Source organism: Gobio gobio, assembly GCF_949357685.1.
Source record: "Gobio gobio genome assembly, chromosome: 17".
Taxonomy (NCBI): Eukaryota; Metazoa; Chordata; class Actinopteri; order Cypriniformes; family Gobionidae; genus Gobio; species Gobio gobio.
The window spans coordinates 37,552,328-37,567,022 of NC_137110.1; the positions used below are offsets into that span (position 1 = coordinate 37,552,328).

General features: G+C 39.7%; 1 protein-coding gene across 1 annotated transcript; it reads right to left on the minus strand.

The window, feature by feature from the left end:
* Positions 1-488: 488 nt before the first annotated feature.
* On the minus strand, positions 489-14,428 carry mcm6 (minichromosome maintenance complex component 6). Its single transcript, XM_079841541.1, has 17 exons — positions 14,226-14,428; positions 13,791-13,937; positions 12,177-12,287; positions 11,805-12,054; positions 10,109-10,274; positions 9,878-10,023; positions 9,643-9,793; positions 7,236-7,377; positions 6,892-7,033; positions 6,707-6,814; positions 4,253-4,408; positions 4,016-4,144; positions 3,092-3,253; positions 2,833-2,965; positions 1,368-1,553; positions 1,094-1,233; positions 489-972 (listed from the first exon to the last, which is right to left on the minus strand). Exons 1-17 carry the CDS (start codon positions 14,324-14,326, stop codon positions 850-852), a joined length of 2,493 nt encoding a protein of 830 aa, XP_079697667.1. The 5' UTR covers positions 14,327-14,428; the 3' UTR covers positions 489-849.
* Positions 14,429-14,695: the final 267 nt, after the last annotated feature.

Consider the following 14,695-nt stretch of genomic DNA (forward strand, 5'->3'; position numbering starts at 1 on the left):
TAAAACCCCATAGGAAAATATCGAGGGAACCAGGGGGCGGGGTTTTGAGGTTATACCCTAACCACTCCATACATTTTACGTAAAAATAAATAAATATTCCAAGAAAATGTTTTCTATAGTTGAATTCTGAAAAAATAAAATAACTATTCAGCGCAAGTCACAAGACTCTTCTGATATACGAGTATAAGGTGATATAATGTCGTACTTAATTTTAGAATGTAATGTTAGCATTTTTTTCTTCTTCTTGTATTTCTATCTGTAAATATGAAATGTTCTGTATTTGCATAAAATTAGCCCAAAATAAAAAAAGCTGTAGTATTTTTTTCTTAATCTTAATCTAGTTTATCATTCATATATGAAAAGGTTTGATTTTAAAATTCAATGTATTTGAACATGCTGTTTATACTGACAACTGGCCGGTAACATTTGAAACGGGATCTACACGACTAGTATATCATTTGTTTCAAACACAAAGAAAACTTGCTTTTCCCCAAATAAACAATTTTATTTATTGCATAATGAACAAGTTATTTTGATGTTATACTTTGACAGCACTTCTAACAAAACATGATAAACTGTATATGCAAAACAATTTATGCATTGTCTGTCCTTTACTAACATTCTAAAATATTCTAAAACACTAGAACAGTAAAAACAAGAAACATATTTACAAAATGAATACTTTTTTTGCTTTTTTGCAAGGTCATAAATCCTCTTAAAAATGATGATGGATATACCCATCCTAAAACCAGAAAACAACCAATTTACAAAGAGATAAGAGACTGAAGAGGGCTGCTTCCTGAACACATATCATCAAAGCCCTTATTTGGAGTTAATACAGCAGAAGGTCTAGTCATCGAATGTGTAGTTGGGGTTGACGACCAGAGTAACATCTTCCTCCTGGGACTCTGTTCTACTGGACTCGGCTGACCCTTTCAGACCCGACTGTGTCAGCTCAATCAGAATATAATCCTGATAAAAATTAAAATAAAACATTTTGTTAAAACACTTTTCATGCTGTGTCCATCCCACTTGTTTCCGCCACAGAATAAAGAATAAAAAAGATTTATATCACATGAAACCGTTTCCTTACGTAGTGAACCAGTCTGTAGATAACTTTCTCGATCATTGTCTTCTTATTGATGAGTTCCATTTCTGAATCAATCTCTGATTCGATTTCCTTCAGGTACCAGTTCACTACTTCACTCTTCTTAAGTGCAGACTCGTCCTCGACTAGGAGAAATAGCACAATGCAAATTAGATTCCTCCGGGCTGTGTTTTGTCTGAGCTTGTCATGTTGTAGTCTGTGATAAAAGTGCATAATAATTGCTAAAATGACAGTTTGAGGTCTTGTACAGGGTGCTCACCTTCCTCGGCATGACGCAGATGCAGCACCACCAGGTTTGAAATGCGCTTATACTCCGCAAACGATAGTCGCAGCGAGGGTTTAGCACTTTCTCCGTTGACCCCGTGACCGTTAATACCATTTGTGTGCTCGTGACCGTTTACTTCTCCGTTAACGGCTTCATTCACACCGTTAGGTGCATCATGGCCTAAAAGGAGCGAGAAAACAAAGACAAGTGTTTAGAACAGTGGTTATCAGTAAGATGAACTCAACTCAAAAATATGATGGCAGTTTAATGCATAGATATGTATATGTAGATGCCACATTTGACTGTTCCAGACACGACGGCGCTCCAGCCATCCTGGAACGGTGAGTGTTTCATTACTCACAGTAAGAATCAACGGCTACGTTCACACTGTCAGTCCAAATCTGTTCTAATTATTGATGTCCACACTGTTTCGCAACTGTTCAGATCCGGTTTGTGTGTCCATGCAGCTCTTCCGTGTTTCGAATATCTGCATTGGTTTCTATGGCAATGACGTTGCATTGGTAGGCATAAGGCAAAAACAGACACGTTTCATGTGATTTTTGGCCATTCAGACTTGCTAAATCTGATCGGATTTCAATGCACAAAAATCGGATTTGGACTGACAGTCTGAACGTATCCCAAAACATTGCACAGCTTCGGGTTGTGAAACCGCCAAGATTTAAATTCCAGACGAAATGGGATAACCTTTCACATGTGAGAATGTCTTTGTTTGCGTTTTTATATGTATTATTTCAATATTACAGGTTTTTATACTACGGTAACTTTTTAATGTCTTATTAGCTGACACCGTCATCTTGTTGTATTGTGTTAGTTTAGCAAAATCATCTGCTGAAGTCTATTGCAGATATAGACATTCCTACATGTGTCTAACTATAGTTGCAGATGCACGGGCAACTTGCTCTCGAATGTTCATGGCAGTGCTGCTGCGGGCATCATAAAGTAATTATGCTTAAGGCACCAAGACGGCCAGCGGGACTGTTCATGGACTGGCTTTGACCGCTCCAATACGCTAGGCGTGCGTATATCCGCCCATTGGAACGCTTCTAATATATATCTATGGTTTAATGTGGGGGTTTTTTTCTTAGTTTTTGTAAAAAACTATATAGCTGTTTTTAAAAAACTAACAAAAAAGTGAATTGAGCTCTCTTTCTTTTATTTTTTATGTAAAAAACAAAAGGATGTCAAAATGTCAGTTCAAGTGACAGTCGGTTATGTAAGGCTTAAATGCTTAATGTATTACAATTTAACTAAACTATTTAGATTTTAGGAGACTAAATCTACTGTAGATTTAGTCGACTAAAATATTATGATATAAGATAAAACCAAAAACAATTCAGGTGACTAAAATATGACTAAAACTAAATGGCATTTTAGTCAAAAGACTATGACTAAAACTAAATCAAAATTTGCTGTCAAAATTAACACTGCTGTACTGTACCATTCATCTGATTGTCGTCTTCCTCCTCCATAGCCTCCTCTTCCTCCTGATCCAGATTAATATCAGGAGTCTCGACCCGAATAATGGACTTGTTCAGCAGCCTGAAAGCCTCCTTGACATGCTTAGGCTGAACCTAAAAAAATAGAAACAGGAAGACATAGAAACATTTGAACTAATATTGATATTCAATTTAGATATTAGCTACCCAAAATAATTTTGGGTAACCAAAATCACGTTCCCGCCTTTTTTTCGTTCCCACCTCATCACAGCAGTGCATCCTGGCCATGCTCTCAGAAAGACGGATTAAGCTTTCCAACTGGCGAACTGTGATCCTCCAGGCTGATTTAGTGACTCCAGAGCCGTCCCGCTGTCTCAGGCGCTTGTACTGCTCCACGATGAATTCCTCAGACTCCTTTGAGATCTGATATCAAGCACACACAGATTGAGACGTAATTAATAAATAGCTGACTTCGGGCCCTATTTACACCTGATATTCAGTAGTGCTGGGCATCGACACAAATTTCACAATTAAATTTTGATACACAAGCTTGTGATTCAATTAAATTCTGATCTCGATTCAACTCATTTCAATATCCATTAATTTGGATATACTGGATATATCAGGTACAGTACGTACATTTTCCTCAAAGAAAAAAAACTCTAATGCTGTGCACTATATAGGGAACCCTGTCGGTTAAAGGTTAAAATGAGCAACTTACTGCATTTATGCATTTAAATTGCACACAAGGCAGCGTGTCAGCGTGTACCTGTTTTTATTTCTCTCAAAAACATAAAAAATGTATATATATTTATAGTGTATTTTTGGTTAAATTTCTTGTTGGTTAACGGTTATAACGTCCCATATATAGCTAGATCAAATTAGTGCAGTATCAACTTTGCGTTGCGAACGCGTCAAGGATCAAAAGCGGTTGCGTGGAAAAGTGCTGAGCTGAATTGTTGTGCCATCTAGTGGTTTAATGGAGAATACAGTCAAATGGCTTGTTTGAATGTGAATAGTTGTAAGAATCGATAACGGCTCATCAAAATGAGAATCAATTAAAATCAAGAAATCAATATTTTCCACCCAGCCTTAGTATTCAGAATTATTTTCTCAATATTTTGTGGCTGTTCTCTATTTTAGGCAACATCAGAAAGAATGAAGATGAGTCTTCCTGTCACTCACCTTTGGCTTGAACTGGCGAGCAAACAGCAGATATCTGCGAATCTCATCTAGACTGTAGACGCGCTCGACAGAGTTCTCAATCCTGCAGTGGAGATCCACTATACGCCTGGCTATGGCATAATCAGTGACCTGAAGAGAAACAGAGAAACATTTACTAACGGTATAACAGCATCCTGTTGTATCCACAAACATCTTCATACTCTGTTGCACTGTTGTTCAGAACAAACATGCTCATACCTCATTGCAGTCGTCCACCAGGATGAAGAAGAGATCAAATCGTGACATGATGGGTGCTGTCAGGTTGATGTTCTGCTTGAGAGATTTGGAGCGGTCGTAACGCCCGCTCACTGGGTTCGCCGCAGCCAAGATGGATGTGCGAGCATTCAGAGTGGCCTACAATTCGAAAAAATAGTCTCTTATGGAACAAGTAGCTAGGGGTGACGTTGTTGAATAAAGTTATTTTTGTTTGTTTTTTGCGCACAAAAAGTATTCTCGACGCTTCATAAAATTAAGGTTAAACCACTGGAGTCACATGGATGATATCAACAATGTTTTACTAACTTTCTGGGCCTTGAAAAAAGTGTTAATTAATTGCTGTCTATGGAGGGGTCAGAAAGCTAAATATCTTAATTTGTGTTCCGAAGAAGAACGAAGGTCTTATGGGTTTGGAACGACAAAAGGGTGAGTAATTAATGACTGGATTTTCATTTTTGAAAGGGAACTAGCCCTTTAAGATAATTTAAATGACCTGAGGCCCTGTCCACACGAAAACGGGTATTTTCAGAACTCCAGCTTTTTCTATGCAGCTTTTTCTATGCAGTTTGGCCGTTTGTCCATATCAAGCGGCAACCTCCTGCAGTTTCTCTTGAAGCCAATACGGAAGTGACTTAACCTGCAATTCATCGACTGGCCGCTAGGGACAGGCTCCAGAAGAGAGCAGAATCTCATTGAGCCCCATGTTAGAGTGCCCAAATTCACAGCAGAAAAAAACATGTTAACAGTCTGGTACAAATTGTGGTTTTGGTCTATATGGCTAATTTTGACCTTCATGACAACTGTGACGAGGGTGAATTTTTTTATAACTCATTCGTTTGCATTATATAAAGCCTTAAAGTTCTGCATAATTAAAGGGTTAGTTCACCCAAAAATGAAAATTCTGTCATTAATTACTCACCCTCATGTCGTTAGACACCCGTAAGACCTCCGTTCATATTCGGAACACAAATGAAGATATTTTTGTTGAAAGCTGATGGCTGAGAAAGGCTTCAGATAGGCCTCCATTGGCATTCAGTACATTTACACTCCCAAGACCCATAAAAGGCACTTAAAACGTTGTTACAAAGTCCATCTCACCACAGTGACTCTACAATAATTTTACGATGCGACGACAATAGTTTTTGTGCGCCAAAAAAATCAAAATAACACCTTTATCCAACTTGTTCTTGTCTTCCGTCTGTGCCTCCACGACGCATGCGCGAGAATATGACGCAGATCCGGCGTTCGGACACATGACCCAGAAGCGATTTGTTTACAAGCAGAGGAAGACGCGCATATCTAAGCTGTTGAATTCTACATTGATCGTGCTTTAGGTCTCGGCGTAGTTCTCAAAATCGGGTTAAAGTGCGCATTTCATGGATTCCCGAACGCCGGCGCTACGTCATATTCTCGCGCATGCGTCGTGGAGGCACACACGGAAGACAAGAACAAGTTGGATAAAGGTGTTATTTAGATTTTTCTTTTGCGCACAAAAACTATTGTCGTCGCATCGTAAAATTATTGTAGAGCCACTGTGGTGAGATGGACTTTGTAACGACGTTTTAAGTGCCTTTCATGGGTCTTGGGAGTGTAAATGTACTGAATGCCAATGGAGGCCTATCTGAAGCCTTTCTCGGCCATCAGCTTTCAACAAAAATATCTTCATTTGTGTTCCGAATATGAACGGAGGTCTTACGGGTGTCGAACGACATGAGGGTGAGTAATTAATGACAGAATTTTCATTTTTGGGTGAACTAACCCTTTAAGGGTGTGGCCACTTTGAGTGACAGGTGGATAGCCATTTATCTGCTGTCTGTTAGTCTTCGCGTCACCTCAGCTCCGCCCACGTCCCGCCTTTCTGCCCATTTTCTATTATCCGGGAGTGAGGTGCGATGACGCGCTGCCAAGATGGCAACGGCCAGCTCGACCCGACTTTACGCATCAAAACTACTCTTCAGAATCCTATGGGTGATGTCACGGACACTACGTCCATATTTTTTCTAGTCACTGAACCCAAACTCTTGCTAGGGTGAAGATTTTAGAAACTCCAGTTGCAGTGTTGTCGTGTGGACAGTGAAACCGGAGATTTTGGCTTGTTACGTCAAAACCGGCAATAACCAGCAATAAAACTTTTTTCCAGGCTTCGGATTGGCCAACATGGCTTTACGGTTAGGTCTTTGTAAGGGTTATATTGCCACCTGTTGGTTTGGCATGCTCTTGACAGCGCTTGATATATGTACATGTGGACTAGGCCAAAATTAGTTGAAATGACTTGCATACCAATTTGATTATATAAAAAAAACAAAGGACGCAATTGGACTAAAGGTTTTAATCCATTCCTAATTATAAATTGGTGGTGGAAGCATGTCACAAAGGCAGCAAGTTCGTCTAAGCTAAACTGTACTGTAAATACACATTTTGATCTTTGACCCCTACCTTGACCCCTGCTTTGGTGATGGAAATGGTCTGCTGCTCCATGGCCTCGTGTATGGCCACTTGATCTCTCGTTTCCATCTTATCAAACTCATCAATGCAGCAAACACCCTATGGACAACAAATATTATGAATATCAAATCACAGATGTTTTACATAAATAAATCATTTGTAAAAGTTGAACTCACATTGTCAGCCAGCATGAGTGCTCCGGCTTCAATGACAAACTCGTGTGATTCCTCGTCTCTCACCACAGCAGCTGTGAGACCGGCAGCGCTGGAGGCTTTACCGCTGGTGTAGACCGCCCGTGGACTGAACTCCTCAACATGCCTGAAGAACAGCCAAACCATGAGAACTAATAGGTATTCTACTTTTTAATACACATTTCAGGCAAAAATATAAAAACTAACTGAAATGTCAGTATGTTTCCTTTATACCCTTTATATTTTGAACCTGTTCTAGAGTAATTACATTAATATATAATTAATCCCATTACAGGGTTCATGTGGTTTAGAAGCTGAACAAGTCTCACTTAAGGAACTGGCTCTTGGCTGTGCTGGGATCTCCAACGATGCACACATTGATGTCTCCTCTCAGAGATGTGCCCTCCATGGTGGTTTTAGGAACACCTCCAAACAGCATGAGCAAAATTCCCCGCTTCACCTCGTCATTACCTGAGAACACATGAATAACGTAAACCATCTTGATATTATCCAATATATTGTGTGGAATGATTCGCATAGAATGCTATTAGAGATGTATACAAATGATAGATACATGTCGGCCAGGCCAACAAATCTCAAGACTGTGTTTCAGTGACAGCCATTCATTTGTGCTGTTAATTATATTATCTTATTACAATACTTGATTCTGATTGGTCAATCGCGCATTCCAGCGGTATGTTATTCCCAGATAACAACCACCAAAGTGAATAACTGCTCATCCGGGTGGGTACTACGAGTTATCTTCACCGGCACTACTTGTATGCTTAATGTGTCAATCCGCTGTCGTTGACTGTCTGGTGCCATCTTGTGACTGAAAAAAACGGAATTAATGGCTTCGCTCGCATCTTTCTCCGCCGAGTCTGCCACCATTACGGAACTACAACTCAAACTAGCACACAACATCAACGTCATCGTTCTCAGCCACTCCCTCTGTTCGCTGATTGGACCGGTAAAAATTTGTTCGGAGAAACCCTAAGAATATACCGCAGTCCCAGACGGAGTACTGAAGGAAAATGAAAATTGAGCGGAAGTACGTAGGAGGGCGGAGCCAGGCTAGAAGTCTCTCAGGGGTTTGGAACAATATAAGGATGAGTATATGTCATTTACAGTGAATAAATGAAATCACTATTGGTTGACCAACAATATATGTAAGGGATAATCCACAACTAGCTGTGCATTAAAGGGTAACTAAACCCCTGCTCAGAGCTTAACTCCACCCACTGGCAATTTTCAAAAAATGCTGGAAAAGTGGGCAGAGCCCGGCGGACACAGAGGGGACGAACCGAGGGCGGGGCTGAGCGGAGGGCGTGCACCTGAGACCCGCAGTGACGGATTGATTGACAGCTGTCAGACTCGCGAGTCGCAAAGATGGAGAATGACTGGAGTGACGCCAGCTTTGCAACAGAGCGGTCATTTCTCCTACCTTCACCTGAAGTGGAGGAGGGTGGATTGTCTGTAACAGACACAAACCCGGAGCCTTATCAATGCGAGCCGCTGCTCAAACTGCGTTAACTCCCGATGCCGACGATGCTAGTGAAGCAGCCGCGCAAGAGAACTGACCTAATCTATCTGCGTCCGCGGCAACCACTTGCGTGTCAGGGTTTGAAAGCGCGTCTCATGTATGAAAATTATCTGTACACATGACGGGCGGCAATAATATCGCAAGAAAAGCCTGACGTGTACTGACAACTGCATTATTTAACCGTATTTTCTTCAATACAATGTTAAAGCAAGTGTCAAGTGAGTTTCATTCATAATGTTTACTTCATGTAACATGACAGTTCATACTGGAGTGAAGCCGTTCTCATCGTGTGATTGGGGGAAACATTTCTGAGGGCGTGGTGAGCTCGTGCCAGGGGCGCGGATAGTGAGCCGTTGGAGGTACCATCCTACGTCACGATGTACCACAACGTCCAATAGGAAAATTCAACTGCAGTAGCCACAGTTCAACCTTAAGAGGGCAGCACTTTGGCGGTTTTACACCATATTTTATAGAATTAAAACACTTTATACTCAAATGTCAAAACATTTACTCGAATCAATGAACAGCATTAATAAAGCCCCAGTATTACAGATCATTAACTAAAAAAAGTTGGTTTAGGGTTTAGTTACGCTTTAAAGCTGTACACCCATTGTGAAGCGGACTGCATTCAAAACGTTTTATGCACAGCTAGCCGTGGATTATCCCGCTTATACCATGGTCACTTGCCAGCATTGACAACTCAAAGCTGTTATTGATGTTTGCAGTGCAATATTTGACCAAAAGGGTCAAAATTAGAGGTTTTTTTTTATCAGTTACGGATCATTAGATCTAGCATTCTGCCTACTTTAAATCAGACACAGAGATAAAGTAGTGCACAAGATTAAATTTTTTTGAATTAATTATTTATTTGATTATGAATTGCAGCATCTCTCTACTAACAATGAAGCTGTGAGTTTAATTACTTCAAAAACAATTCTATCTCCTCATCGCTGAGAAATATAATGTATAAATATAATGTGTGCTTAAATGAAAACAGCGACTTAATATAGAATGCAGATTAAACTAACTGGAAAGACCTGTGCATTAAAAGGCTTTAATGCACATCTTCCAGCCAGTCAGGATCGAGTATTCATTCAGACCATAGTATAAATAGAATGATGAACAATCCTCACATTTTGATAGTCAATTTGTGTTTGTGCCCAACTTAGAATAAGACAGTCATAGTGACTAACCGTGAATTGTAGGGTAGAGGCTGGTGCAGAGGTTGTGATAGAGGTTTTTATCTTGACTCATCTCAAACACCTTCTCCCACTCCTGTACCGACATCTGTTTCTTGATGCTCTCTGCCGTCTGCTCTTCATCCCGGATCTCCTTACCGCCAAACTACAAACAGAGACAGCACATTAAAATAATGGTAAATTATAGAAAATGAGACATCCATGTCGAAATGTTGGGCTTGACTCTTACTCTGGGATTGGTGGGGGATACATGGCATGCCAAGAAAGCAAGTTTGTAGGAAAGTTCTCTGACGCCCAGCGCTTTAAGCCCACGGAGACCCTCGTTCTCGTAACCCTGCACACCAGCCGCACGCGAGCTGGTCTCAGCACGCACACCTGAAACAAACATAATCGCATGATGCTAAGATTTAAAAGCACTGTATTGTCATCAGTGATGCCTGACTGGATGAGAGGTGTATACCTGGTGTGGACAGCTGAGATACATCAGGCACAACGATGAGGGAGCCAATGAAGTCACATTTATCACCGGCCTGTGCCGACTCCACAGCCTCAGCCCGCAGAATCACCTCCAAACTACGAGGAATGGAGCCTCGTGGCAGCTCAGCCTGTGTCTCCTGGATACGTACCTGGTATCAAGGTAAGTAAACGTCAACATAAACATACAACACTAAATTATAGATACAAAAATGGCCTAAATTGGTTGACAAAGAGGATGGCTTGGGGCCAGTATGACGAAATGTCATCTGCTCAATCATCCTGACAGAGCAATAGAATAGCGCAACATTCAAGAGTATGATACATTGTTTTCTGCAACTGTTATTTCTGTGTAGGGCTGCATGATTAAAGTAGAAGTTGCGATAGTCTTTTCTTCCCTATTGTGACTAATCTGAATGAAACGGCTTCTTGGACAAGAAAAAAAAAGATTTTTCTCCATCAGTAATTGATTGAATCGTTGTAGTTTGTTATTGCAAATATCGTCGTATTTTCTATTGCTTAATAATAATAATATATAACATAATACAACAAAAATTTTATAAAAATAATAACAATTATTCATTCAAAATAATCGTAACCAATATAATAATTCTGCAGCCATACAATTCTGTTCAGCTAATACTTTTTTTTAATCACAGACGCAATTTTTATCAGATATAACGCAATTATATTTTTTCCACAAATCATGCAGGCCTTTTCCTGTTCAAATACATAAATAATAAAAGTTATATCTAGAAACTGGCATTAGAAATATCTACTGACACACCTTTTTTATTTTCAATATTTACAGATTTATTTATTTTATTTTCTGGACTTTAGAAAATTAAAAAATAGAAAATTCTCCGTTTGCTTCAAATATGGCTTCTGTGAGTCCTTTATATAAATGGCCGGAGGTATTGTGTTTAAGTTTTTACTTTTACTAAATGGTCATGTCACTTGTCACGTTACCGTATATGGTCACTTACAAATATGTTGCAGAAAAATGGCATACTTCATTTTTGCAGAGCCAACAAGAAGTGCGCATCGAGGGCACATATCAACCGCAAAGGGGGCGCTCGCGAGCACACTTCTTAGACCAAAAATGACAAATGGGACACCCTACGGTCGTGGGCACGTGCACGAAGCGGCCATTGTAAGTCCACAAGACCAAAACTGCATATGAAGTGTGCCATTTGGGACAGGGCCATATAGTGACACACGACAGCGAGGGAGTGTCACACGCGTGTGTGTGTGTTTGTGTGTGTGCGTGCTCCCGCCCGCGACTCGCCCGACCGCCAGTCATTCACAAAGAGACACAAAACATGCAGGAGTACTAATTAAATAGTATTTCGCAGTTTAATATTCACAGACACTAGTATATATTCGGCTACAGTCTGGAGCCCTGCGCTTAGATAAACATGGAAGAGACTGAACGCAGCTGGGGGTACCGAATATACTCTGGAGTCGGTACTACCAGTACTACAGAAATGTATCGTCACATTTTTTAAATTTCAGTACTGACTTGGTACCGAAGTACCGGTACTTGTGACATCCCTACTTACCAATGAACCTGTGACAGCCTTTTTTTAACTTCCCTATGCATGCTTTGCACTGTGACTTCTCTTTCATTTCAAGACAGTTAAGAACGTAATAGTGTATGGTTTAAAAAGCACCTGTCATACCTTCTGGAAGTCGATGAATTTGGATTTGTTTGTATCCAGGAGAAAGCGTCTACGGTTGTTGCACACAGGATTGCGGCAAATGCTCGGCTGGGTGTATTTAAACTGCTGCTCCACGTCCTTTATCACGCCCTGACAGTCCAAACACAGGAAGGTCCCGCTCACCAGCTCAGGGTGAACAGGGTGAGTACGGACAACCTGGCCACTGATGCGCACGAGTGAGCCAACTTTCACCGCGGTTAACTCACGGATCCTGCAGGAAACCCACAACAAGAGAACATTAGTAAGGGATGCATTTGTTCAAAATATTAAAAAATATGCAATATTTTAGTTTGAATTGATTAATCAGTCATCGCATCTTATAATATTCTTTACTTGTGTCTGGTCGGTAGATCCTGGAAGGCAACGTAGAATTCCTTGGAGACAGGAACTTCTCCATGATCCCGAGCAAAATTACGCACAGCACGGCACAGGAAGGGGTAAAGTCTATAATGAACAAAACATATATTTCAAGCTGGTAAAAAAAAAGTGTTCAACTTCATGTAGTTGTCAAAGCCAAATGCAAGTCCATTTGCAGTACATACTCATATTACACACATTCATTTGCACAATAACCACATATCTGAGATAATGTATTTATCATTATGGGTTACGTAAGAGTGCTTCAGGTTATTCCAGGCAGAATCTCAATTGGGCTTGAACGGTAAAATACACACACTTGTGTGTCAAAGTGAGCATGTCTTTGCAAGTTAACAGTCATTTATGTCTTAAGTAAACGTAAACAGTTAAGAAAGAAAACACACAAATGTATTGGATCTGTGCTGTCGGTCTTAAAGTGACAGCATCTAAATGGACCTGCTGTCATTATTAATGCTAATCAAACTCTCACTGCTCTTGACTTAATCACTTTTTTAACTTGAATAAGAATAAATGTATATTTCAATTACACAGTGAAGACTATGCAGTGTTTTTTATAAATTTGATTACTTTTACCAGCAGTTTATTTAGTATTTCTTATTTCTAGTGCTTTAAGTTTTTCAGTTAGGTCTAATTCAGTTGTGTATGTTCTATTGTATTGTCTGTTTTCCTAAATGCTTGTAATTAGTTTCTTTGTTCTTTCTTTATCAGTGTTTACTTGTATTCAGTGAGCTTGAGATTTTTGTTTTACTTAAGACTAGTATGTTTTATTGTGATATTGAAAATGGTGACAAGAATTGTGAAATTTCAATGTTGTCAAAAAAATTTATATTATAGACTAAAGCAAAATATAGATTAAAGCAAAATAATTATATATATGGTTATCATGAAATAAAATTAACTCAAATCGTGACATAAGATTCCAGTCATATCACCCACCGCTACGTTTAAGGATGGGTTAAAGGGATAGTTCACCCAAAGATTTTAATTAGCCCATGTCATTCTTCTTTCAGACGAATACAATCGGAGTTATATTAAAAAATATCCTGGCTAATCCAAGCATTACACTTTCTTCATAAATTGAATACAGAAGGTGGTCCGCCGGAAGCTAGATATTTTACTTTATAAAGTTTTAAATATGGATATTTTTCTTACACAAACCCATCGCTTCGCTTCAGAAGGCCTTTATTAACCCCCGGAGCCGTGTGGAGTACTTTTATAATGGATGGATGCACTTTTTTCGGCTTCAAATTTTGGGCTCAGATTCACTGTCATTATAATGCATGAATTAGACAGGACATTTTATAATCTAACTCTGATTGTATGAATGGCATAAACACCTAAGATGGCTTGATGGTGAGTAAATCATGGGGTAATGTTCATTTTTGGGTGAACTATCCCTTAAAGTGAAAGGGACAGGTATTTACACAGTAAGTGTATTGTATCATATGATTAAATATGTGTTTTTGAATAGTACTGAAAGACATTTAATAAAATGTGGGACCGCATATGGTGGCTAATTTCTAAAGCAATGTATGAGAACAATTTAGATTTCCATGGCTCCTTTCACACCTGTAGAATTCCTCCTGGATGGCGGTTCCCAGTTCTTGATTAAAGCCCTCAAGGTCGGTAAAGCTGACCACGAGTGTGTTTCTCTCCGGCCGGATCAATTCCTCTGCGTCCCGCAGGTACTTCACCTCTCCATCACTATTATGAAACCTGCGGAGCGGTTCACAAAATTATTAGTGTAATATTAATACAAATCACGCAAAATATAATTGTTTTAACATTAAATCGAAAATGATGATGCATGCTCACGTCACGTGCGCAAGTCCAAAAACGTTCATTGCATATAAATCTGTATCTGTAGTTTATCATAAAACCATACGACTAACGTTACTGTACAAGCGTGTAATGTTTATTCGAATTACTGTTGTTATCGTATACTGGTGGCCATCGTGTAACCAGTGATCATGAAGAACAATAAGAAACACCGCATTTACTCACTCTTCCAAAAAAGCCTGGAATAACTTTTGGCATTTTTCCGCCAGCTCGTCCTTGCACATCTGACCAGCATTCTGATTCGCTCCAGGTTCCATAAGATCCATTTCAAATCAATTGCTATTACAAAGTTATAACAATAATGTACTCTCCGTCCCGTCTACCACACGAAGCACACGAGCTCTAGCAAAAGTTTTCGCGCGAAATGCTGTACCATGTGATTGTTTCGCGCCACCAGGAACCAATCAGATAGGTGCTTTTCTGTGCTGCGACTACAATTGGGCCAGAGTGGCCAATAATTTTCGAGCTTTCTGTTCAGGGTCGTGGCATCATGTTGAGTTTCGATCATTTTTAGTTAAACAATAGAAAAATGTCAACTATTGAAACAAAGTAGGAAAAGTATTTGTTAATGTGAAAGGGTGAAACAGGGGTCACTCAAAAAGGACGGAGCTTAGCGTTTAGAAGTTTGATTGATC